The 27,388-nt window shown below is 42.3% G+C and overlaps 1 protein-coding gene across 4 annotated transcripts in view; it reads right to left on the bottom strand.

The window, feature by feature from the left end:
* UBN1 (ubinuclein 1) overlaps positions 1–27,388 on the bottom strand; it is a 40,822-nt gene that overhangs the window by 6,330 nt on the left and 7,104 nt on the right. For 3 of the 4 annotated variants that reach the window (XM_028145597.2, XM_054714697.1, XM_028145599.2), the window contains 13 exons: positions 25,182–25,268; positions 24,551–24,646; positions 24,078–24,212; positions 23,285–23,388; positions 22,161–22,599; positions 15,127–15,197; positions 13,919–14,048; positions 13,627–13,745; positions 13,350–13,475; positions 13,019–13,165; positions 2,825–2,875; positions 2,684–2,726; positions 334–1,551 (listed from right to left, as the gene is read on the bottom strand). In XM_028145597.2, coding sequence (XP_028001398.2) covers positions 334–1,551; positions 2,684–2,726; positions 2,825–2,875; positions 13,019–13,165; positions 13,350–13,475; positions 13,627–13,745; positions 13,919–14,048; positions 15,127–15,197; positions 22,161–22,599; positions 23,285–23,388; positions 24,078–24,212; positions 24,551–24,646; positions 25,182–25,268 — 2,766 coding nt within the window. The remainder of the gene's footprint in view (positions 1–333; positions 1,552–2,683; positions 2,727–2,824; positions 2,876–13,018; positions 13,166–13,349; positions 13,476–13,626; positions 13,746–13,918; positions 14,049–15,126; positions 15,198–22,160; positions 22,600–23,284; positions 23,389–24,077; positions 24,213–24,550; positions 24,647–25,181; positions 25,269–27,388) is intronic. The other variant, XM_054714696.1, reaches the window with a different exon arrangement.

Genomic DNA, 27,388 nt, shown 5'->3' with positions numbered 1-27,388 from the left:
TTAATTTCACTAACTCGTCTGGAGAGATGGGACAGGCAGGAGACCATGAAAGGAAAGTTTTGTGGCTCATTCCACACCTTCTAGATTCATAGCCTCCCTGCAAATACAGTGCTGACCAGTCCTTTTTCTCCACTCATCCTCCAAGAAGTTTCAGGCTCTCTTGGGATTCATGTCAACAGAAAAGATAAGACAGGAAAACGGGAAGCCAGTCCTTATGATTTCTGGGTTTACTGTTCCTACCCAATCTCCAGTTTCAGTTCTGTCTGACCAGGGCAAGGCAGGTGGCCTTGTCCACAAGACCCATGAGGGTGGCTGCTGTACCAGAATACTCACTGGCAAGGAGGTAGACGATGTCACGCTGCTAACTGCACTGGGCTTCAGGGAGGAGGTCAGTAACTTGGCCACTCCTTGGGTCCCACCACTAGAATCTCCACTTGGACCCCCCGGAGGGGCCACCAGGGTCAGCTTCTGGGAAACAGGCGGTTTTTTCACTGCAGAGCCTGGGACAGGTCGGCTGGCAGGCTGTCCTGTAGAGGCAGGCTGTGCACCAGGGAGCAGATTCCCGGAAGTGGAGCTCTGGACTGGTGTTCCTACAGAAGAGCTGCCAGAAGAAATCCCGTGTTTGGAGATAGAGCCGGCAAAGGGGCTATTCTTATAAGATGGCCCTGAGGAGCTGGCTGAGTGCTGTTTTGCTGGATGGCTCAGGGCAGTGGACGACAAGGCTGGGGTCTTATGAGAACTACTGCTGGAGGCTGGCGTGCCTCCTGAAGAGGCTGGTGTGGAGGAATGGAAGCTCTGGCCTTTGGCTGCCGTCTTCACAAGCTGGATGAGGGAACGATGACACTGTGGGGAAGAAGGCTTTGGGCCCTGGAGCTTACTGACAAATGGAGCTGGGGGGGTGAAACTCTTTTGTTGTTGAGTGCCTGCATGAAAGACTTTTACTTGGGGGCCAGGCACGGGAGCTGCTGTCTGGGGTGCATGAGACGTCCGTGGCAAACCATGGTGTTTTGCTTTGGACTGGTGCCCTTCTGGCAGGCCCTTGCTCAGGGAAACCTGACAGGACAGCTCTTTATAGACAGAACTCTCTGGTTTTTTCTCCTGAGAGGACTGCCCCAGTGCCAGAGCCTGTTCAGCCAGAAAATTGAGGGGTGACTGCAGAGAGCTGGAGGGTGGTGGGGCAGAAGGACTAGCCTTCGTAAAGTTCCTTTTTTCTTCTGTACATAAAACACCTGCAACTTTTTCTGCAGGCACTTTCGAGGGTGCAGGCAATGTGAACTCAGAGCTCCCACTTGCTCTGCTGTTCAGCGCAGCCAGTTCCTTGGACACAGCCTCCAATGAGGAGGCTGAATTATGGATCAAGTCTCCATCCAACGAGTTCTCCAGGCTGACAGGAACAGGATTTGTTTGGCTGCCCAAAGCCTGGGACGAAAGCTCCCTGTTTGCAGCTCCAGAGTTCAGGCCTCCTCCTGGGTGTTCTGAAGGCAAAGCCAGGGGGCCGCCAATCTGGCCTGATGAGACGGAAACCTTTTTATCAGGTTTAATAGATGATTCCTAAAGGAAAGTAGAAATGCTGATGTTAAGAAATGCCCAAAGACACCAATACTGGTCCTGTTGTAAGAATGCATACGTGAGAATACCACAAGGTCCCAAGAATCAAGCCTTCCTATGTAATCACAAATAAGGGGACAAGCGCAGGTGACAAGCCTGTGTAGATGTAAGTACGTCCATCTGGCTGGGCCTGGGCTTACCCAAGCATGTTCTGTTGCTAAGTACACATGAACCCACAGGGAAATGCTTTTCTCTGTTTTTGAAATAATATAAGACTTGACCAAAGACACTCTCCCTACTGGCACACACACTATCTCAGAATGCTCCTAACTAATCAGAAAAGGATGCATGCCATGAAAACTGCCTTGAACTAGTTTTCTTTTCCTCCTTGATTTTTCCTAGCACCTGTCTCCTCAGGGGGTTCAAAAGAAAAGTCCTTTCATGGGATAAAAATGGGAGCTATCTAAGTGCTAAATGCAGTGTGCCTGAGACATTGCAGGAGCTCAAAAGATACAATGTACATAGCTTATTCTCCCAGACAGTTCTGGTATGGTTAAGGGCACTATAAAGCCTCAGGAATTGATAAATTTTTAGTAAAATAGCAATTTCTACTAGATTGAGAGGTTTCTGCAATATCTAAGCTAATTTTCAGTCTCTATTCTCTAATCACTGTACTTCCTTTCATTTCTGCTACTTAAACTCAACAAAGCCACCTTTCCATTGTAGCTCCAGGCTAATCCACACTTGGCTAGGAGTGTGTTCTTCCATAAAAATACCTTTATCACAATATAATACCCTCACATATGCAGGGGCTTTTTATGCCTCAGACAGCTGTCAGGAAGACCTCATTTAATCCCACAATCACCTTGGGAACTGGCTAGGTGGGTACTACTTCCTAGAACTAAGGATGGAGGGTACTAAGTGCCCCAGCTCAGGTCTCTGCCCTGCCAACAACCCAAGGCCCCTGTGGTGGACCTGGCTTGCTTCTTGGTACAACCTTAAGAATACTATCCTGAAGAGTTGTTCCCCAGAGCAGCGAAGCTCAATGAGCTGCCATCATCATTCAAAAGGTTTCATGAGCATGGCTAGAGAGAGAGGAGAACAGATGGTACATGATCTGAGCAGGCTGACTCACCTTCACCTTGATTTTGGAGGGAGCCATTACTTTCTTCTTGGCCCTGAACAAAAGAATGAACACAGAAAAGGTTTAGAGGAGATCCACCAAAGAGATAAAAATGGCAGTTGTCTTGAGAAATGAAAACACTGAGACACTCACAGGATTGATGTCAGGTGCCCATGGCCTCGTCTGCTCTCCTTAAACAGAGTCCTGAAACAAACAGATAACAGGGTGGAGTTTGCATAAGCCCCCTGAAAACAGAGACCTTGTTTCTAGAGCTCCCTACCATCCCTGGTATTCAGTAACTATTACTAATTAAATGTCAAAGCACTAGTGACTTCATTGCTGGTGAGAAGATCAAAAGTGGATGTGCTGACCACCTGAAAGGCAAGAGTCTAAGATTTACCAAAAAGCTATGACTCGCCTGGCCAATGTGGCTCAGTTCGATTCCTGGTCAGGGCACATGCCCAGGTTGCGGGCTCAATCTCCAGTGGGGTGGCTTGCAGGAGGCGGCCGATCAATGTTGATGTTTCTCTCTCATTGGTGTTTCTTTCTCTCTCCCTCTCTAAAATAATAAAATCATATTAATTAAAAAAAAAAAAAGCTACGGTTCTACATCCAAACCTCTCTTAGTGATGTTTCCTCTGAAGGCAGGAGTGCTTTCCTTGATGCCCATTCTCATCTTCTAGGAGTAAAATGTGGATTGACCCACAGTATGTCTCTTTCCAGAGAAACTCAACAAAATGATCTTTATGCCCTTCCCTTCATACCTTCAAAAGTCCAATCTCTAAGGAGAGAAGAGCAATCCCATTTACAGATGGGATACTGAAACAAGAAATGGCTCCATGATTTATCCAACCCACAAAAAATCAGGTCCAATCAAGAACATAAGCTCCTGGGGAGGATTCTGGGAAGTTGGCAGAGTAGAAAGCACTAGAACTAATCCTCTCCCCACCCTGGACAACAACTGCCCTGGCAGAATCCTCTGAAATAACTATTTTGGAACTCTAGAGACTAATCAAAGCTAGCAGCTTCCAAGGGAAGACTTGGGGGTAAATTATGGGGTTATTTCAGCTCTTAGCACAGTAGCAGCTACCCAACCCTTAACCTCATAGCAGGTAGCTGTGCACCTGTTCCCGAAGTAGCTTGCAGGAACTAGGGTGGGCAAAAGGACCTTCTCCTACAACTATCAGGATCTGTGCTCTAATTATTGATTGCTCCTTCTGTTCATAGAGAGCAGCCATTGTTTCTCTTCCCACCATTGTGAACCTCTGCACCTCCGGTTCAAGTGACTTCTAGGAGATTTAAAGGGCCAGTGCCTTAATTTTCCTCTTTTAGAAGCCAAACATTAAAGACTAGGACGTTCAAAACAATTGCATACATGGGTAAAATTAGAAAGTGACTATGCATATCCAAGGAAAAGCTGAGAAAAGATTTAAGAAAACATTAAATCTATACTTCAGGCTTCTTGCTGGTACACAGACAACCTACAGCGATAAAAATAAGTAAATAAATAATAATTTTAAAAAGAGAGTTCAAGCCGAAACCGGTTTGGCTCAGTGGATGGAGCGTCAGTCTGCGGACTGGGAGGTCCCAGGTTCGATTCCGGTCGGGGGCATGTACATTGGTTGCAGGCACATCCCCATCCCCGGTGGGGGGTGTGCGGGAGGCAGCTGGTCGATGTTTCTCTCTCATCGATGTTTCTAGCTCTCTATCCCCCTCCCTTCCTCTCTGTGAAAAATCAATAAAATATATTAAAAAAAAAAAAAAGAGAGTTCAAGTTCAAGTGGTAGTCGAAAGTGGACCCCAGAGAGCCATGTGCAGCCCCACCGCCACCACAGAGCTAGTTATCATCATACCCTGGGAGAACCATAGCTGCCGCAGCCGGCCCCAATCACCATCACCATAACCATGAGCAAGGAGGCCAAGACCCAGCAGTATCCCCACTGCCCCCCTCCAGCACTGCCAACACCAAGCCCAGCACCACAGGCAGCAGCTGACAGCCAGGGCAGCCTCACATCACTGGGGGACAAGAAGCTTATTGCAACAAAGGTTTTAGAATCAGTAAAATGGTTCAATGTAAGAAACAGATATGGTTTCATCAACAGGAATGACACCCAAGGAAGATGTATTTGTACACAAGGTTGCCATAAAGAAGAACCCCAGGAAGTACCTTTGCAGTGTAGGATATGGAGAGACTGTGGAGTATGATGTTGTTAAGGAGAAAAGGTTATGGAGGCACCAAATGATACAGGTCCTGGTGGATTTCTAGTAAAGGCAGTAAATATGCAGCAGACCATAACCATTATAGACACTATCCACGTCACAGGGGTCCTCCATGCAATTACCAGAATAGTGAAAGTGAGGAAAAGAATGAGGGATAGGAGAGAGCTTCTGAAGGCCAGGCCCAACAGCGCTGGCCCTATCCCACGCAGCCCTACCCCAGGTGATGGCTACCACTGTACTATATGCAGAGACCCTTTGGGCATCGCCCACAGTATTCCAACCTTCCTGTGCAGGGGTAAGTAATGGAGGGTGCTGAAAACCAGGGTGCAGGTGAATAAGTTAGACCAGTGAGACAGACTATGTATCAGGACTATAGACCGTGATTTCACAGGGTCCCTCCTCGCCAAAGAAAGCCTAGAGAGGATGGCAATGAAGAAGATAAGGAAAATCAAGGAAGGTCAGCAGCCACCTTCAAGTTGGTACTGCCACAACTTCAATTACTGAAGTAGACGGCCAGAAAACCCTAAACCATAAGATGGCAAAGAGACAAAAGCAGTCGATCCACCAGCTGAGAATCTGTCTGCTCTCTAGGCTGAGCAGGGCAGGGCTGAGTAAATGCAGGTTTACCCTCTCTGTCATCTGGTTTAGTCATCCAACAAGAAGAAATGCATGAAATGAAATTCCAGTAATAAGGAATGAACAAAAGATTAAAGTTGAAGACCTTAAGTGCTTGCTTTTTGTCTGTTGACCAGATAACTAGAACTATCTGCATTTTCTAAGCAGCGTGGGGTTTTAAAGATGTCTCTTTTTGGCAATGACAAACATATGGTTTAAAATTTTTTTAAAAAATATTCTAATATTACCAGTTGCTTTCCTTTAAAAAAATATTTTTGTTGATTTCAGAGAGGAAGGGAGAGGGAGAGAGAGATAGAAACATCAATGATGACAGAGAATAATTGATCAGCTGCCTCCTGTATACCCCACACTGGGGATGGAGTCCACAATCCGGGCTCCAATTCCTGGGAATTGAACTGTGACCTTCTGGTTCATAAGTCAACTCTCAACCATTGAGCCACAGTGGCCGGCAACAAATGTGTTTTTTTTAAAACCCTGCAAAAAAAGCAGCAGCTGGCCTCAGCCTGCCTTATACTTCTTGATAGGTGGCCCCTGGCCTAACACTAGCAGTAGCCTGCCTTGATTCACAGCTTGGTGTCTCCTGGGCACATCCAAGCCCATCACAAGTAGCAGCCATCTGCAGATGACTCAGCAGCTCTTGTCAGTGGCCCCAGGCAGGGCACAGGCAGTATTGACTTTGCACCTCCCAGGAGGCCCCCAGAGCCACTGCACCCACAGATTACACCAGATTACAACCCTACCACATCCACAAGTGACACACTTAAGGGGTGGACTCAGTGAGCACCAAAGCCACACTGAAGCTAGTCCTGCTCCATAGGGGCATCTCCTGCACAGCAGCTCTTCCGCTGGAGTCACAGATGGCCTTCATAGCCAAATGGATTGGGGGTCAATCCCGCCAATTGGACTGGGGGTCAATCCCTCCCAGTGACACCAACAGCAATCAAGGGTCAACTACAATAAGACTGTGCACACAGCCCACAGGGATACACCTAGAGTGCCCAGCTCAGGTGACCAGAGAGGCTGAGCTACTAGGTCCTATAGAACACCTACTACACAGGGCCACTTTACCAATTCCAGGAGACACAGCAGCTCTAATACATAGAAACAAACACAGGGAAGCAGCAAAAAATGCAGAGACAAACAAATGAAAAGGACAGAAGAAATCTCCAGAAAAAGAATTAAATGAAATGGAAGCAAGCAAACTACCAGATAGAGTTCAAAACAATACTTATAAGGATGCTCAAGAAACTAATGAGAACTTCAAAGAACTTAGAACATCAACAACATAAAAAAAGACAAGTCAGAAATGAAGGATAATTTACAGGGAATCAACAGCAGAGTAAGAGGATACCGAGAATCAAATCAACGATTTGGAATATGATATGAGGAAGCAAAAAAACACCCAATCAGAAGAGCAAAAAGAAAAGAATCCAAAATTATGAAGACAGTGTAAGGAGCCTCTGGGACAACTTCAAGGGTACCAACATTTACATCATAGGGTGCTGGAAGGAGAAGAGGGAGTAAGAAATTGAAAACCGCCCTGAATGGTTTGGCTCAGTGGTTAGTGTGTCAGCCCTTGGACCAAAGGGTTTCGGGTTCAATTCCAGGTCCAGGGCACATAGCTTGGTTGCAGGTCCCCAGCCCTGGTAGGGGCACGTGCAGAAGGCAACCAATCAATGTCTCTCTCTCTCTCACACTGATGTTTCTTTCTTCCTCTCTCCCTCTCTCTACCTTCTCCCTCCCACTATCTCTAGAAATCAATAGAAAAAATATCCTTGGGTGAGGATTAAAAAACAAAAAAGACAAGACATTAAAAACCTATTTGAGAAAATAATGACAGAACCCTAGCCCAGCATGGTTCAGTGGTAAGACCATCGGCCTGCACACCAAAAGGTTGCAGGTTCAATTCCCAGTCAAGGGCACATATCTGGGTTGTAGGCCTGATATCTGCCCTTGGTTGGGGCACATGTGGGAGGCAACCAATAGATGTATCTCTGTCACATAGATATTTCTCTTTCTCCCCTTTACCCCCCTCTTCCAAATGGAGCCCAGCAGGCATGGCTCAGTGGTTGAGTGTCAACCTATGAACCAGGAGGTCAAAGTACAATTCCCAGTCAGGGCATATGCCCAGGTTGTGGGCTCGAACCCCAGTGTGGGGTATACAGGAGGCAACCTATCAATGACTCCATCTCATCACTGATGTCTCTCTCTCTCTCTCTCCCCCTTCCTCTCTGAAATCAATAAAAAAAATATATATATATTTAAATAAATGGGAAAATATCCTCACTCCTTGATTGTTGGCAAAGGAGAAAAAAGAACCCTCATTTAGCAATTAGCAAACTGAATTCGGGGATTCTAAATTGGTGCAGTCATTAGAAAACAGTATGAAGGTTCCTCAAAAAATTAAAAATAGAACTACCATATAACCCAGCATTTTCACTTCTGGGTATTTACCCAAAGACAGACAAATACTAAATCAAAAAGATATATGCTCCTCTATGTTCATCACAGCATTATTTACAATAGCCAAGAGGTGAAAGTAATCCAAATGTCCATCCACAGACAAATGGATAAAGAAGATGTGGTTCATACATAAAATGGAATATTAATCAGCCATAAAAATGAAAGAAATCTTGCCATTGTGACATGGATGGACCCACATGGTATTGTGCTTAAGGAAATAAATCAGACAGAGAAAGACATACCATATCATTTCACATATTATGTGGAATCTTAAAAAAAAAAAAAAAAAAAGAAATGAACAAACAAAATAGAAACTGACAAATACAGAGAACAAACTGTTAGTCACCAGGCAGGAGGGGGATTGGTGGGAAATAGGTGAAAAAGATGAAAGGGATTAAGAAGAACAAATTGCCAGTTATAAAAATAGTCACATGAAAAAAAGAAAGAAAAAAAAAGCCAAAACCGGTTTGGCTCAATAGATAGAGCATCAGCCTGCAGACTGAAAGGTCCCAGGTTCAATTCCGGTCAAGGGCATGTACCTTGGTTGCGGGCACATCCCCTGTGGGGGGTGTGCAGGAGGCAGCTGATCAATGTTTCTCTCTCGTCGATGTTTCTAGCTCTCTATCCCTCTCCCTTCCTCTCTGTAAAAAATCAATAAAATATATTTTTTTAAAAATAGTCACATGGATGTAAAGGACAGCATAGAGAAATAGCCAATAATATTGTAATAATCATGTATGGTGTCCAGACGGTACTAGACTTACTACGGTGATCACTTTGTAGATATGTAAATGTCTAATCACTATGTTTTATACCTGAAACTAATAATAATGTATGTCAAATGTAATTGAAAAATAAATTTTATTTTACATTGAAATTTGCTGGGGGGGCACCTCTGCCCTGCCAGCTCCAAGTCATTACATTACAATGATATCCTTCCTACTCCAGCAAGGACAAGTTGGAGCGCTGAAGACTATGCTTCTACAAGGCACTTGCTCCTACAGCTTATTTCTTTGTAGAATTCAGAGTGACAAGGATCTCTGCCACTGAAGCTCAAGAAACAAAGTCCACCAAAAATGCCAGCATGAACAACTGCATCTACTGAACTGTTTGACAACATCAACTACAAGAATCTCCAGCATCATGACTACACCATGAACACCTTCTTAGACCTAAACCTGTACCTCTTGAAATTTTGGTTGCCTGAGCCCTCTTCCAGATGAGTCTCCTTGCCATTGAGAGCTCAGTTTAATGATTACCCTTACGTCATCTGCTGCATTCTTGCCTGCAAAATAAAGTCCACTCAAGTGATGAAAAAAAGAGACTCACGCCCTGGCAGGATAGAGCATCAGCCTGCAGAATGAAGGGTGCCAGGTTTGATTCTGGTCAGGGAACATGCCTAGGCTGCGGAATCGATCCCCAGTGAGGGTTGTGTTGGAGGCAGCCAATCAATGATTCTCTCTCATCACTGATATTTCCATCTCTCTCTCCCTCTCCCTTCCTCTTTGAAATCAATAAAAAAATATATTTTTTAAAAAGACTCAAATTATCAAAATCAGAAAGTGGGGACATTAAAAAAGAACAAATAGCCTTGGCTGGTGTGATCAATGGTTAGAGCATCAGCCCACTCACTGAAGGGTACAAACTGGGTTGCAGGTTCTACCCCCGGCCCAGTGGGGATGCATGCGGGAGGCAACCAATTGATGTCTCTTTCACATCAATGTTTCTCTGTTTCTCTCTCTCTCTGTCTCTCTCCCTCCTTCCCCCTTCTTCCTTTCTACTCTCTCTTAGAAAAATCAATGGAAAAAATGTCCTTGGGTGAGGATTAACAAAATAAATAAAATATATTTTTTAAAGTCAACACATAAAAATCAGTTGCATTTCTACACATGAATAATTCTATTCACAAGTGAAAGGGTTAACTGGAGAAAACAAGGCTTGAGCCTTACAAAATCTAACAAATGTCAAAGGGAAAGCTCATTCTGTTAGACTAAGCTTTGCACAAACATGCTCCCCTTGAGTGGTTATTTTACTGAAATTCCTGAAGACCATCACCCCTGCATAGTCCCCCAAGAAAGGAAGTCTAGTGCCAGCAGAAGGACAAAGGGCAAGGTCGTACAACAACTATGACAGGGGCATGGTCCTGATACCTGGGTCAAGCCGAAGCCCTGTCTGCAGCTCTCCCTGCGTGCATAAAAAGCCTGCTCCCTCCCCAATTCACCGCTGGCTCTTTCTCGAGTCAGACGACCTGCACCCAGGTGCCTCAAATAAACATCATTTTGATTACACTGAGCCTTGAGTCCGTTCTGTGTGACCCCGGCCCAACCCTGAACCTTTCAACAATATTTTTTTAAAACTTAGAAATTAACTTCACCAAGGACATGAAAGACTTATACAATGAAAACAAAACATTGCTGAAATAAATTAAAGTCAACATAAATAAATGGAAATACATGCCACATTCATGGATTAGAAGACTTAATATTATTACAATGTTAACATTACCCAATGTACTCTACAGATTCAATGCAATCCTTATCAAAATCTCAAAGACAATTTTTACAGAAATAGAAAACCCATTCTAAAATTTACATGGTTATCTTAGGAGACCCTGAATATCCAAAACAATCTCAAAAAGTAAGAACAAAACTGGAAGACTGACAACTCCTGGTTTCAAAACTATTGCAAAGCTACAGTAATATAAATAGTGTTGTCTTGGCTAAAGACAGACATGTAACCCAATGGAATTAACAGAGAGCCCAGAAATAAACCCTCACATATATGGTCAAATCATTTTGATAAGCATGCCAAAACCATTTAGTAGGGGAAAGAACATTCTTTTCAACAAATGGTGCTGGGAAAAGTGGATATCCACATTCAAAAGAAAGAAGTTGGCCCCTCACCTATATACAAAAATTAACTAAAAATGGATCAAAAAAATTAATGAAAAACCCAAAACAGTAAAACTCTTTGAAGAAAACATAGGAGAAAAGCTTCATGACATTTGGATGTGGCCATCATTTCTTAGATATAACAACAAAGGCACAAACAAGAGAAAATACAGACAAACTGAATTTCATGAATACTTAAAAACTTGTGCATCAAAAGTCACGATACTGCCCTGACCTGTTTGGCTTAGTGGATGGAGTGTCGGCCTGCAGACTCAAGGGTCCCAGGTTCGATTCCGGTCAGGGGCATGTGCCTTGGTTGCGGGCACATCCCCGGTGGGGGGTGTGCAGAAGGTGGCTGATTTATGTTTCTCTCTCATCGATGTTTCTAACTCTCTCTCCCTCTCCCTTCCTCTCTGTAAAAACATCAATAAAATATATATATGTATATATATATATATAAAAAGTCACTATACGCAGAGTAAAAAGGCAACCCACAGAATGGAAGAAAATGTTTGTAAATTATATATCTGACAAGAGATTAATAGCCAGAATATATAGATAACTCCTAAAATACAACAAAAAAACAAGTAAATTTTAAAATGGGCAAAAGACTTAAAGAGACATTTCTCCGAAGACATACAAATAGCCAATAAGTACTTAACAAGATACTCAACATCCTTAATCATTAGGGAAATGCAAATCAGAATTACAATGAGATACCACCTCATACTTATTTGGATTAGGATGGCTACAATAAAATAAACCATAAACAAGTGTTGGTGAGGATGTGGGGAAACTGGAACCCTGTGCACTGTTGGTGAAAATGTAAAATAGCCACTGTGGAAATTCCTCAAGAAAGTAAACATAGAATTACCATATCATCCAGCAATTCCCCTACTGGGTACATATAAACCCCAAAGAATTGAAAGTAGGGTCTCAATAATATATTTGTACATCCATGTTCATAGCAGCATTATTCACAACAGCTAAAATATGGAAGCAACGTAACTATCCATCGACAAATGGATAAGCAAAATGCGATATATACATACAATGGAATGTTATTCAGCCTTAAAAATGAAGGAAATTCTGTGCTATCTACAACGTGGATGAACCCTGAGGACATTATGCTAAGTGAAATAAGCCAGTCATAAAAAGATAAATACTGAATTACTCGACTTATATGAGGTACTTAAGAGTAGTCAAATTTAGAGAGACAGAAAGTAGAACGACGCTTGCAAGTGTCTATGGGGAGAGGGAAACATGGAATTATCATTTAATGGGTACAGTTTCAGTTTTATAAGATGAAAAGATTTATGAAGATAGATGGTAGTGATGGCTCACAACAATGTCAATGTATGTAGTACTACTGAACTGTGCACTTAAAAATGGTTATGATGGGCCCTGGATGGTTTGTTCAGTGGTTAGAGCATTGGCATGCAGAATGAAGGGTCATGGGTTCAATTCCCAGGTCCATACCTCAGTTGCAGGTTCCCCAGCCCCGTTAGGGGTGTGTGCAGGAGGCAGCCGATTGATGTCTCTCTCTTACATGGATGTTCTCTCTCTCTCTCTCTCCCTCCCTCCCTTCCTTTCTCCTCCCTCCCTTCCACTTTCTCTAGAAATCAATGGAAAAAATATCCTCGGATGAGGATTTAAAAAAAGGTTAAGATAATAAATTATATGTTAAGTATATTTTACCACAATAAAACATTTTTAAAAAAGAACACTAGCTCCAGCTAACTTTGGGTATTGCAGATGTAGCCTATTCATGGGAAGATACATAACACAAAGCAGCCTATGAGAAGTCTGGCACTTAACTCCAATAATCAGTCAGCCCTGCTATTTGCAAATGAGACTTCTGTTCAGAACATTAAGATGTTTCCATCTCTTAGCTTCCAGTAGGAGCCATCATCTCAACACAGGAAAGAGCAGACTGAGACGGGAAGGGCATGGATCCCCAATTCCTCATGCCCCCCAATTCCTCATGTGAAATTAGAGTTGAGTAAACCAGACACTGGGTCCCTGAGAGAAGGAACCCTATTGACCTGGCAAAATAGAAGCACTCAAATATTTCTTTACTGTAAGAATATTCCACCTCATCGTCACACTGACCATATGGCTGTTCATGGGCACTCACCTGGCCTGCATCCAGCCTTTAGGCCAGAGAGGTCTGACCTCAGCATCCAGAAACACCTTCACATAATCTTCCCAGGAATGGACTTTGTTGTTCTTTTCCAGATCATAGCTCTCCAGTTTTATCTTCACCACATGGCAGAGCAGCTCCCTAAGGAGTAGGCAGAAGTCAGAAACTTCAAACCACCCCAAATGCTTCTTCAAGGTTTTAATCATGTGCTTTCACCAGCCCTGATTAAAGTAAATGATTCTAACCTTCATTAGAAATACGGGAACATGCTCAGACACTGGCCCCACAAACCCTCCAATGAGGCAAGGACCCAGTTTGGGCACACCTGATTTCATCATTCCACTGAAATTTCTTCCGGGGTCCCATTATCCTCCTGCCCTTTTCTTCATCTTCTTCCTCATCAGAACAAATCCGTTCTCTCTGCTCCTTGTCTTTCTCCTCTTCCAGCATCCTACCGGGTGAACAGAATTAAACAGGACCCTAAAGTCACCACAGGAAAACTACTTCCTCCTGTGTCCACTGCCTCCCTTTTGTCCCCCTTCCCCTGGGACCTCCAAGATAAGGAGGTGGGAATGCTGATGAGAGTGATGGGACATACTTACTTAGCAACCTTGGCTTGTGTATGCGCCTGGCATTCATCCTGGTACTTGGCCATCTGCTCTGGCATTGCCCTGCCAATGGCTTCCTTAAGCTTCTGGAGAGGTTCCTTCAGACGCCCCCCCTGAAGAGAGCAGGACATATCATAAATCTGTTTTATGTACCTCTTCTTATACTGAGGACCCACTACAGAAATAATCGCAGAGGCAGTGCAGTAGCACCTGTGACATCTGTGAAGACTCAGTCACCCCTCCTCTGGGCCCCAAAGCCAACATGTTCCACTGCAGAGTCACCCACCTGTTCACAAAGGTGAAGCTTTCGAGCACGCTTGACGAGGGTGTCCTTGCTGCAGGGCAGGAATGAAGCAAGGTAGGCATATACCCCAGAACGAACCTGGCTACTCAGCTCCCGAGTTTGTACCTCTATGCTGAAGAACAGAATAGTTATCAATGGGTCACAGGCCAGGCATATTCTTTCATCATTAGTTCACCCTACCATGGACAGGAAAGCTAAGAGCCAAGAGCAAGTAAAATCTTATCTCAACACACAATGCAACCAAGTGGCCAGTGCAACAGATCTCCAACAGTCACCAAACAAAAATTCCCAAACCTGATGAACCTGGCTGGGTAAAGTGGGCTAAGGCTCTCAGGTCTAAGACAAGACCAAGCCAAACATTATCAGAGCCCAAGAGAAAAAGCTCTGAAGTATTAAATTTCATAAATGAAAAAGACAGAAAAGCTTTCAAACTGGAAAGTAACTGAGTTACTTGGGGTCAATACTTTCTAAAAGCACTTCCTTACTATTCCAGTTCCCAGTCCTATCCCTGATCAGGAAGTCAGGGAAATTCTCATCCCTCCAGTGTCTCCATCTAGATAAATAAAACACTATTTCAAATAGTCTTTGATCCCTTGAGCTCTCCCTATTTGGCACACTCTAACAGGCATTGTGGACATAAAACTCTTATCTCTGCTGATCCTCAGGTGCTCTCCATATCCCAGGCTTCCTGACCTGGCCAGGCAAGGTACTTTGCTAGAATATCCCTAAGTCTTGACAACTGTTCTTACATGTGAAAAATCCTCAGCTGTTGAGCAGCAAGCTTCCTCTGCTACATAGTGCAAAATGTAACCAGGAGAGAAGCGGCAAAGCTGTAGAGCCACCTACAAAGAATCTGGTTTGGATTTATGTGTGTAGGGTTGTTTTGTTGTCATTGTTTTGCTTTTTAACACAATCCATACAGTGTGGCATCTCAGAGGTTTGGGCATTTGGGAGAAGTATTACAGGATGGTGCACACTGGCCCTGGGAGAAGTGACAGCAAGAAAAGGTCTATTATTTCCTAGAGACAAATATTTTGTATGCCCCCCCCCCCCATTTAAAAAGAACGATAAAACAAAAATAATCTTTTAAATATCTCATCAGTGGTCTTTATGTAGTTCAATCATACTCCCAATCCCCTTGCCTGCTCAAACCCAGGCATGCTAACAGTAAAGAAACAAAAGATACTCACTCTAAGAGGATGCCATTAATATCCTGGGTGAAGAACTTCTGTCTGCTCTCTCCCTCAGCAGCTCTGGCAGCCTGGTTCATAGCAGACAGTAACATCCATTAGTGCACTTTCCCCACAGGGCCCTCACATTCACCCACAGGCACAAGAGCAGTCAGTCCCTACAGAACACCTATCGATAAAGTCCTCACCATGCCCACCTGTGATCACTATATGCTCTAGAAATAGTATATCCAGCTCTTTTCAAATGCTGGTGAAACATCTATGGACTCTCTCTTCTGCCCAGGACTTGAAATAAAGTCACATAAAAGAAAATCAGAGTCAAAGCAATCATTATGCATTTGATTTTGTCAGCTAACTTTTAAAAAATATGTATTTTTATTGATTTCAGAGAGAAAGGGAGAGGGAGAGAGAAACATCGATGAGAAAGAATCATTGATTGGCTGCCTTCTGCACACCCCATACTGGGGAATCGAGCCCACAACTCGGGCATGTGCCCTTGACCAGAATCGAACCCGGGACCCTTCTCTGCAGCCCAATGTTCTATCCACTGAGCCATACCAGCTAGGGCCAGCTAGCTAACTTTTGTTCCCAGCACTCTATCATCTAAATTGCAAGTTGGAATTTTCATACATCTGCAGTACAAAAACAATCAAGAACTTTTTAAAACCTGCAATCTTTGAAGACCTTTATCTACTAAAATAATAATAATAATGTGCTGCATTAGCATTTAAGGACATTATAATTCTCTGAAAATTCATAATCTACTTACAGTATATCAGAAACTCCATTACCCAGATCATTGGAATTACTAACATACCTTACTACCTATAAACACAAGATAGAGCAGGTTACTATACAGTGTTTTGCTTCCTATGAGAACACAGTTAACATCTGGATGGCAAGCTTGGAAACCCCTGAAGCAACCACAGCAAGCAGCCACAGCCCTCAAAGCACAAGTGAGGAAAGCTAACTGCCAAAGTTAACCAGTGGTTCTCATACTTGACTGCGCATTGGAATCACCTGGCAGCTTTACCCACCCTGGACCAATCACATCAGAATCTCTAGGAATGAGGCTCATGAATTTGTATTCTTTAAAAAAAGCCCAAGTATCAGTACTCTGATGAACAAAAACAGATCCAGAGACAGAGAAACATCGATTAGACCAGTGGTCGGCACACTCATTAGTCAACAGAACCAAATATCAACAGTACAACGATTGAAATTTCTTTTGAGAGCCGAAAACCGACTTCTGCGCACAGGCCACGAAGTTTCCCTCACACTATATGTACGCACCCGCACGTGGTATTTTGTGGAAGAGGCCAAAGAGCCACATGTGGCTCGCGAGCCGTGGTTTGCAGACCACTGGATTAGACCATCAAACCTCAGAGGGAGGTAGGGGCGAGTGGCAGTAAGGGGGAGAAATCAACTAAAGGACTTGTATGCATGCATATAAGCCTAACCAATGGACAAAGACAACAAGGGGGTGAGGGCATGAGTGGAGGGGTATGGGGCGGGGGATAATGGGGGGATAAGGACACATATGTAATACCTTAATCAATAAAGAAAAAAAAAAAGTAACTCTGGTGACTCTAAGGTACAGAGAGGATTGAGAGTCACTGATCTAAATCCAAGAGTGGTCCAAAGGTTTTTGGCAAAGTAAAACTTCAGGCATGGTATACAATATAATAATGATGGCAAACAAAGGCAATAAAGTGACTACCTAAAATGAAATGATCAATCCTGATCAAGCCCTCTGAAACAGCAGGCACCAATAACTATCCTCTCCTTTCATCTCATCCCACTTGTCTTCCTCACTAGGTCCTTGTCCTACCTCTGACTACTCCATCTGTCTCTTCCACTAATTCTTTCATTACAGATGGACCCCCAAAGTTCTACTTAGAACTCACTTCTCCCAATAACACCTTCCCCTTCACAGCTTCAAAACAACACAAATGCACAAATTAGGTCTCTCTAATCTAAACCTCTACCATAAACCTTTTTTTCTAAGCCCTAATCAGAATTTCCAATTACTTCTAAGTAATTTCCAATTATATCTATAAATGGATGACCTTCTGGTATGCAAACCCAACTTGCAAAAACCAAACCCACTAGTTTCTGCTCTCCCTCTTATGTTTCCCAATTCTAACAACAGCAGTCTATTTTTCTTAAATCCTTCCACTCTTTCTTTTCTTTTAATCTTTATTGTTGAATCACCTAACCATCTACTTGGCCATCAACACATCACAGGGCTAACAAACAAAAAAAGACCAGGAAAAAAAAAAAATCACATGGCTTATTTCATTGTTTTGTCCAACCGTTATTTTTACATGTCTCCTGGTCCATTTATATAAGCTCATGGAGAACAAGAACTGAATCTTATTCATCAATATATTTCCCACAACTACCTATCATATAATAAATGCATAGTAAATGCCAACTGAGTGGATAGATGAACAAATGGATAGCATTGATTTAAAGAATGCAAATTAGAGGAAGAAAAACTCAGTATCAAACAACCAAATATAACTTGTAACTTCTGCAAGATATCTTGGCTAGAGGATAGCACAGAAGCCTGAGATGAAAGGAATCAAATGGATGGATGGAATGGAAGAAAGAAACGGTGTGACTTTTAACCCATTCATCTGCCAATTTCTTATACTTTCAGAAGGATTTGGAATTCTAACTTGGCACTTTTAATGTACTGCAATTATGATTTTAGTTTGTGAGAAAATAAAACCAAGCCATTCTTTTGCTTAAGCTTATACACTACTAGTTGTAAGATCCAGAAGCATCTTCATAGTATTCAACCTAATTACTTCAACATGTATTTCAAATGCCCCACTGTTTATCAGACCCATCATTAAAGATTTTTTTTCCTGATGCCTTTTGGATTGTGTAGACTGTATCTCTGAGGGTCTGTTTTTATATTGGAGATAATTAGTCAAGTGCTACATTTTTATTTTTAAAATTTTTTTTAATTTTATTTTACTGATTTTTAGAGAGAGTGGAAGGGAAAGAGAGAGATAAATATCAATGTGAGAGCAAAACATCGATCAGCTGCCTCCTGCACACCCCCTATGGGGGATCGAGCCTGCAACTCCGGCATGTGCCCTGACCTGGAATCGAACCAAATGGCAACCTTTTGGTACATGGGACAATGCCCAACCGAGTCAGCCACGCTGGCCAGGCCAGGTGCTGCATTTTAAAATAAATCTAATTAAAGTAGCAATTGGATATCCATCAGATAGTCTTCCAGAAATAAGTTAGGTCCTTCAACCTTAAGAGACATCCTTGCCCAAGGAGTTGAATGAACGAATCAATCCAAGATTAAACAGAAAGTAAGCCTGCCCAGCATGGCTCAGTGGTTCAGCGTTGACCTATGAACCAGGAGGTCACAGTTCGATTCCCCGTCAGAGGTTGTGGGCTTGATCCCCTGAGTGGGGCATGCAGGAGGCAGCCGATCAATGATTCTCTGTCATACTGATGTTTCTATCTTTTTCTCCCTCTCCCTTCCTCTCTGAAATCAATAAAAAAAAAAAAATACATTTTTTAAAAATAGGAAGTAAAGTTAAGCCAGCCAGATTATGCTGATCTACAATAGTTCCAATAGCCTTTTAATAAGCTGTTTTATTTATTGTAAAAAAAGCTACTTATAACCGTTCGGCACCTAGTTCAGAACCTCATATACCGTACCTGTTTTTGCTGAACAGAATGAAATTTGTCATCATTTTTTTTAAAGAAGATCAAACAGATTGGTTAGTTTTTTCCAACCTTATCCTCCTTGAATCCATGTCTCCCTGGATTTGCAATGCAGGGGTTCTAAATCAGTAGGACAGTAAGCAGGTAAGAGCAGCAGGGTGGGTGACATGGGGTCTCTGCTTCTTTTCTAGTCTTAGTATTGTTCCCATTTTATGCTTGACTAAAGAGGACCAAAACAGACCTGGGTCATCTGTATGAACCAGGCTGAGAGGCTGCCAAACTAAAGATAATAACCTAAGGGGGCAACACACCTGAGCTTTCCAACAACCAAAATAAAAGACACATTGAATGAAATCACTGGATTCTCTGGGGCCATAAAAATGTACAGTTCAAGGGAGTAAGAAATTAAAAATGGGTATGAGAAGAAAACAGTAAATAATGTATGGGCAGCATTCTCCAAGGTCACCCTCTTAGAGGGCCTCTTTAGCATACTTAAACTTCCAAATATATTTTTCAAAGTTTTAAGTATCACTTCTCGCTAGAAGTTAAATCTAATTTTTGTTTCCCACAGAAAAAAATTTTCCATAAGGGATGACATCAGATTAGAATCTGCTTATGTTCCGTGGTAGACCTCAAACAGGACCCCTCCCAGAACATGCATTCCTGCCGCAGGGAGAGGTGGTCTCTAATTCCCCAACCCTCCAATTTGGTGTGCACTTGTGACTCACTTTACCAATACAGTGTGGCAAAAGTGATGTGGTACATACAACTTCTAAGGCTAGATCTTAAGGGGCTTATGACTTCTACAATCACCCTCTTAAAATATTGCCCTGAATCTGCCATGCACTGAAAAAAGACTAGGAAGACCAGAGGAGAGAGGCCCCACCGTCCCAGCACCCAGCCATCTTGCCAGCTGAGTGCAGGTACAAGAGAGCACCCAGGTAGGACAAAGAAGAACCACCCAGGCATCCATAGAGTCAGGAGAAATTAATTGCTGTTTGAAGTCACTGTTTGAGATAAGTTTTTTAGTTAACAGTAGAAACTGATACATGTATCATCTAAGGCCAAGATTTAAAATCTAAACAAATTATTATTAAAATAAAAGCAAGAAGAAAAAAAGAAAAATGAAGGGAGTAAAAAGTGAGAAATACATAACATTGCTAATGTTATAGTTATATACATCAAGTTTAATTTAAGCTTTTAAAATGCAATATCCAGTTCAAGATCTAGGATAGGGCTCCTTATTAAGGATCCAAACACCCATGTATGGCTTTTGAAATTATATGCAATTCCTGTGTACATAGGCATTTTTCCCTAGAAAGACTATCTTTCCCAGAAGATTCTCAGGAGGGTCTGGGTCTAGAGCACTCATGCACATGGTCTGGAGACTCCAAGTGTCCCAAGTGCAGGACCCTGTAGGAACAAAGTACCTGGGGATCCTTAGAAGTGGCATTAAGTAACTTTCTAAAATAAGCCTTCTTTTTCATGCAACCATTAAAAGTGATGAGGGCTTTATCATATTTATTAAGTGAAGAAAGCAGGAAACAATTATTCACAACTATAATTACAACTACATAAAAACATATACACAAAGAGGCTAGAAAAGAATATGTAAATTAAAGTTTTCAGATTGTCAGGATGATGGGTAATTCCCACTTTCCACCTCATTTCCCAAAGTTTCTTTAATGCTGTTATAGAAGCGTCAGAAAATGACTAACGTATCAATTTCACATTTGAACATTATATTTTCAAGCCAGTACATCAAACTCTCCTGGTCACCACTGCCCCACCAGAACCCAAGCCTACCTTACCTATGGAATCCTGAACTCTCTCTCCATTGTGCCCAAGAGAAAACTGAGACTTGGCAGTCACTGAGGAAGGACAGCTTGCTCAGTGTCCATCCAGGGCACTCCAGAAAGTGAGGCTTTCTTGAATCACAGCCCAATGCTGTTTCATGTTATGTCACTTTGTTTCCACTAAATTTGTCCATCTTTCCAAAGAAAGGGAAATAATGAGTATAAGTCATTAGACTAGAATACAACCTGTGGTGGAAGTCAGGACACATCCAAGAATTGCTTTGACTTTTCTCTAAAAAACGACTAGCTACTGCCACACATACCTTATTCAACTTACTTAACATGACTTTCAGATGCTACAAAACAATTTGATTACAAACCGGAGGATTGAAAAGAACAAGGAGTAATAGTTCTTTGACATAAATTCTGAGAGTAAATATAGGACAGTATGCTCAAACATGCCAAGTTCAGATTCAACTACTTCCAACTTAATGTCCTATTAAGATATACTCTGAATTTCTGGTGTGGTACAATTCATTTAAATCATTACATTCAAATAGAACACCTCACACAAACTAATAAAAATAAATAGTTTAATTTACTTCGTATATTGTATTCAAATATTTTTTGGAAGTGAGAAAATCATTGGTAGCACTAGTTAACATTTACCCTGCCCTAAAACACAAGGGATATTATACCTATAGTGATTCTGGAACATTATGAGAATCACTCGTTTAAAACTTATAGCTATATAAAATAAAATAAAAACCTTACAGCTATGGAGTATAAATGCCACAGGAGCTACATGACAAGCCATGATGCCCAAGATGAAAGGTTATTTTAACTGAAGGGTCAATGTCATCATGACTAACAACCCATGCTTGGTTTATAGGTTACTGAATTGACAGTTCTTAGCACTCTAGGGACCAATTCCCAATCACCAGGGGAAAACAGCAATGGCTACTCGTTCTGACAGTTGTCGCTGTTTTTAAAAGAGCATGAATAGCATTTCGGGTTCTGCTCCTTTTTATTTATCACCATTTAGACATTCTGTAATCAGTACCTAACATTGATGACATGCAAGTCTAGGGAGGAACTGAAACTCAGTGACAATTAAGTATATACTCTATGTGTAACACGTCTGCAAACTTTTGTGAATTTCCAAAATCTTCAACCAATTACTAATAAAAAGGTGGATCTCTGACTTAGCTGCTTGCTGCCAACATTAGTGTCAGGCTATCACACAAAAGGAAGATACTCTGTGGGAAAGGAACCTACAGGCAGAAAATAGAAAAATCTCCCCAGAAGAAAGTAAATTTTCTAAGAGTTAAAGAACCAAAAAGGTCTAAAAATGACATCTGACAAGCAAAGCTTACACTGTTTCCTCACTTGGGATGAGAAGAGAGCCTGGAAAAGATTACAGTAAAATTGCCAATTCACTAAGAGTTGCTCTGGGCAGCAAGCTTCAAGCGGTGCAGAACCAGTGTCAATCTGCCCATACTGCTTCCAGGAAAGCCTGGCCACTCTGTGTCACCATACCTGAGCCAGCTCCTTAACGCGCTTCTCCAGGGGTGCAGGCAGGCCTTCAGGGAGGGAAGAGGGCTGCCTGAATTCCTGGTCCAGTCCCACCCCAAGGGAATCGCTTTCATCATCCATATCGCGGAAGGGGCTTCCTTCTGGAGACTCACTGAGCAGATGCTCCAAGTCCAAATCAGTCAGTGAGTCCATGGCAGTGGCTGCCTGAAGCAAGTCATTGTCAGAAGTGGAGCCGAAGAGCGACAGCAAGGGGTCAGAGGTGCCCTCCAATTCCCGTAGGCCCTGAGCTTCTGCTGACGAGACCGCTACAGACTTATGCTCTTCGTCCCTCTTTCTCTGAGCCTCTTTCTCCTTCTGAAATTTCTTTAGCATCTCTTTAACACTCAAAGCCCCAGAATATTTCTTTTTTTTCTTCTCTTTACTGGCATTGAGGGCTGTGAAGCTGCAAGTAAGGAGGAAACTGGTTACTAAGGCTGCAGTACACCTCAAAAGGGAAATTCACAGAGGAACTTCACCCCTGTTCCCAGCACAATGGTCCCTAGGAACCTAAGTCACAAGTCCACCCTGTTATACCTCCTCCCTCCTCTTGGCACATGAACCTCCTTCTTACTGGGACCAAAGCTTGAGATTTAATATAGGTTAGCAAAACCGTGTCACAAAGTGCTACACACCCAGTGGCTTTTAAAAATCACTGCCAGGCTGAAATAAAAGGATGCAAAAAGGGGATGAGCAAGGAATGTATTTAAAGGGAGAAAACAGGAGCAGCAGCAACTTGAAGGGCAGCTGGGGTGAGACTGAGTGAGGCAAAGAAAGCAGAACCAGAGAAGACAAAGGGAAACAGCAGAGATAGAAGGAAAACTGGGGCAGAGGAGATGTGCCCAAGAGAACAAGAGACAGCAGCAATCATACAGTGACCGAAACCGCTGCCAATACTGACAGTGAGACAGAGAGAACTCTGGATGTCTGACACAAAGAGATGTGAGAGCACTGTGAGAGGTGTGAGGGGGAATGGAAGGCCAGGCCCAGCTGCCTCATCTGAAGCTGAGAGGAGGAGCACAAGTCAGCTCCCAGGTGTCCTGCCCTAATAGTTCATATTTTATCCTAGCAAAGAAGCTGCTGCCTCTCACCCGGCTTTGGAAAACTTGGACTTTTTCGATTTCTTCTCCTTGTCATAAGTGTCATCTTTTTTCTTCTTCTTTATCTTTTCACCACCTTCCTTCAACTTCCGCTTCTGGGAATTAAAGACAAGGCACAGTTACATGGCTCCCTCACTCAGGAAGCAAGTACACGACAGAATACTGGCCTTGCTCTGTCCAGGGCATATCCTGAGAACTATCCTACTTTGTTCTTTTATGAACAAAAGCTTTCAGATCAGTTCCTGGACCACAGACCAGTGGCTGGTCAATACAGCATTTCCACCAACAGTGTCTCCTAGAAGTACCTGGGGCTGAGACAACAGTGGCCTTTGTAGAGCCAGAAACCTTTCTAGTTTGAAATGGGCTCTATGTGGGCCCTGCCTCTCATTCTAAACTTACAGGCAGTGATAGATTTCAAAATAAACTTATCTTAAGGCTAACTTGTTTCTACTGGATGACACCCCTAGGAACTGAAGACCTCTACATGTTCACAGAAGAGACACAGCAATACTGATGCAAACTCCCCCCACCCTTCACTGCCCTCATCCTCACTCTGAGACAACCTTAAGAAATCCTTGCCAAGCCAAGCCTGCTGGGACTCACAGCATCTCACCACAGCACAGGTGTGAGAAATGAACTATCAACCTTGGCACAGCTCATGCCTTTCTGCCAAACTCCTAAGCTTTCCTAAAACAGCACATATTCTAGCAAGTCACCCACTGACCTCACAACATTTGTTTTAAAAAAAGCACTTCTGAAATTCAAAAGCAAGCAATGTTCTAACCTTTGGAGATTTTTTCTTCTTTTCTTTAATAAAGTCATCCTCAGATTCTGATGCTTGTCGAAACTGCAGGGTTCCTGAGTTAATGTAAAATCCTCCATACTTTGTAGTCAAAGAAGCAGGAACAAGCTCATCATACTGAAAGGGGAAAAACAAATAAGTCAGCTGCAATTGCTGCTACTACAGTCCAAAGATGAAGAGCATATGTTTCCCTATCACAATTTAGACCAAATGCCTACTCATGCTTCTGGTCAGTCATCAATGTCTGAGCTAGAAGGTGTTTTGGGCAGATCTTGTATCCTTTTCAGTGAAGAAACCAAGGCCCAGATCAAGGGTGTCTCTTCCTCCCTCATCAGTGCAGCTCCTTCCTCATGCTAAAGGCAGGCCCACTCTGACCCATCCCCTAGCTTCTGGGCCATTACCAGTAGGAGCAATGATGTGGTCATTCCTATGTGGCATTTTCATTAAGTACTTACCGCCTCAGAGTTATCGATGAAGGAATCGGATTCATCATAACCATACCCCATATCAATCAAGTCCTGTATTCGGTCTTTTCTACGTTTTTTTCCACCCTAAAATTTAAAATAGGTTATATGCTTTTTTTTTTTTGGCTTGTAATTGTGGTAAGAATACATAACGAGACCTACCCTCTTAACAAATTTTTAAGTCTAAAGTCACAGAATTAATTGTTGCCTTGAATTCCATCAGCTAGTGACAAAAGGGTATAAAGCACTCAACAGTCACACTCCCTCTTCCCAAATCTCCTTCCATAAAGATCTTTTAAAATAGGATAGATTTGTATCTGCATAAAATGGCCTAACACAGAAGAGACTAAATGGCTTCATATGCCTTTTACCAAAATATTTATTCTAAGTATCAATTCTAGGGGTAACATTTATTCTAAGGATAAATTCTAGGGGTTCATTCGTCCATTTAGCTGCATATACTAGTCCTGCCGCATGCATTTTCTGTATCTTCATGCATTTGTTTATAACTGCATTCTGTTCCCTCCAAGCTCTACACTTGTTTCTACATCAGTGTTGATTAGATGATACTCCACTAAAAGAATGTGGAAATGTCTAGAAACCTCACAAAGAGAAATCTTACATATTTTTCTTCAAATTTCCGGGCAAGGGCCTCCACTTTATGCCTTTCCTTTTCTTCATCGTTAAAAGGATCCGAGAGATCTTTCTTCTGTAAAGAGACAATTTCACAAAATAAAAATTCCCACCATATATTCATAATACATTCACTGACTACTCAACGCCTATGAACTGCATACCAGTAACAACTGTTTTTCAGAAAAGACAAGGTAGAATACATGCTACTTCCCATCAGTGTTTACCTTAGTTGTTTAAGAAAGAAAAACTTCCATTCATGTAATTCATCAAAACGAAATGCCTACAATTACCCACCACATCACTAGGTCCTGCAGAGCTCCAAATATGGCAAAGGACCTTCAGTCAGGGATGCTCAACCTATACAGACATGTGTTTTAATATAGTTGGTTTCTTTTGTCAACCTAAAAATTACTTTATATACTTAAAAACATTACTGTAAGGACAGATTCACTTCCAAAGCAGTCAGTGGCTCATAAAGGTTAAGAATTCACTGAATGTAGCACAAGTTCTTAAGAGTTATTGTGCTTTTTGGTCAGAAGAAGGGTATAAATTTGCTCTTCTCTCAGTTCTACTGAAAATCAAACCTAGGTTCACGGCAGTCCCTTTCTTTGGACACCTATCTTGAAGGATCAGTAATCTCTTTCCTCCCAACCTCAATACTCACTCCAAATATTCTAAGGATAAATTTTAGGGGTCCATTCGTCCATTTAGCACATATACTAGTCCTGCTGCATGCATTTTCTGTATCTTCATGCATTTGTTTATAACTGCATTCTGTTCTCTCCAAGCTCTACATTTGCTTCCATATCAGTGATTAGGTGATACTACACTAAAAGAATGTGGAAATGTCTAGAAACCTCTCCTCCTATACTGCCTTCCCAAAATACTACCCCATCTTCAAGGGTAATGACTACTCTGATTTCCAACAGCTTTGATTAGCTTTGCCTGTTTTTGTATTTTATAAAGATGGAATTATACAGTATGAGCAGGAGCTAGGTAAAGAGCATTTGTAAGCATCTACTATATACCTGTGCACTATGTGAGGCACTGCGGGTAGGTTGGTTGGGTCTCACACTGTAGCATTTCTCTAGAGTAGCTCTTAGTCAGATGGGAATTAGGCTAGTACCTGGCTCACAGAGTGTCTGAGATCATGTTGGGTTTCTGGTGTCCTAGAAAATGTTTTGTTTTGTGATCTAGGCACAGGTTACATTTGTTAAGTTTGTGGAAATCCATTAAGCTGTGCATTTATCAGGTGCACTTTTCTTTTTAAAAACAGTATGTTATTGGTTTTTAGAGAGAGAAAGGGAGAGGGAGGAGAGGGAAAGAGATAAAAACATCAATTGACTGACTCCTGCATGCCTCCCTCTTGGTGCTACCACACTGGCCTGGCGTATGTGCATTTTTCTTAAGTGCATAATCTACATATATCAAAGCCTAACATGCAAATTGTCCCTGCGGGAGTTTGACCTGGAGACCAATTGCTCACTATGACGTGCGCTGACCATCAGGGGGTGGCGCAGAACGAAGGAAGGCCTCGGTTGGCAGCCGGCAGCCGGAGAAGGGAAGCCCCAGCCGGCAGCTGGCAGCCTGGAAGGGAGACCTCGGCCAGCAGCTGGAAGGCCCCGATCGGACCTGATTGCCTGCCAGGCCTAAGGACCCTACCCATGCATGAGTTTTGTGCACTGGGCCTCTAGTTCAATTAATAAGTTTATAAAAATTTTTTACAATGTTAATGAGTTACCAAAACATCAGTAATAGTTGAAACTGGGTGATGGGTACAGGGGGCTTATTATATAATTCTCTCTAGTTTATGCATGTTTGAGAAGTTCCATACTAAAAAGTAAAACAAATCTGCCAAGAAAATAAATACAGTAAAACCTTGATATAACAGACTAATTCAGGTGAGGGAGTGTCTGTTAAAGCCGAAAAGTCCATTATATAACAAATTAGGTTTTCTGAATGCATATGTTAAAAAATTGACAAGTTAGTTAGTTTACCTGTTTTACTTATATAGACATGTTTGTGTAATTAAAATTATGTATGAAAAGTTTAATTTCACAGAAAGGCTTTCTATATATATCACAGTAATTTTACATTTGTACCAAATAGGTCTAGTAAATGAGCGCATTCACCATTCACCAAGAGAAAACAAATGCACACAGCAGGGGCGTGGCTTATCCCACGTGGGAATAT

The sequence above is a fragment of the Eptesicus fuscus genome, chromosome 4 (assembly GCF_027574615.1).
Source record: "Eptesicus fuscus isolate TK198812 chromosome 4, DD_ASM_mEF_20220401, whole genome shotgun sequence".
Taxonomy (NCBI): Eukaryota; Metazoa; Chordata; class Mammalia; order Chiroptera; family Vespertilionidae; genus Eptesicus; species Eptesicus fuscus.
This window is presented reverse-complemented; position numbering and strand designations above follow the sequence as displayed.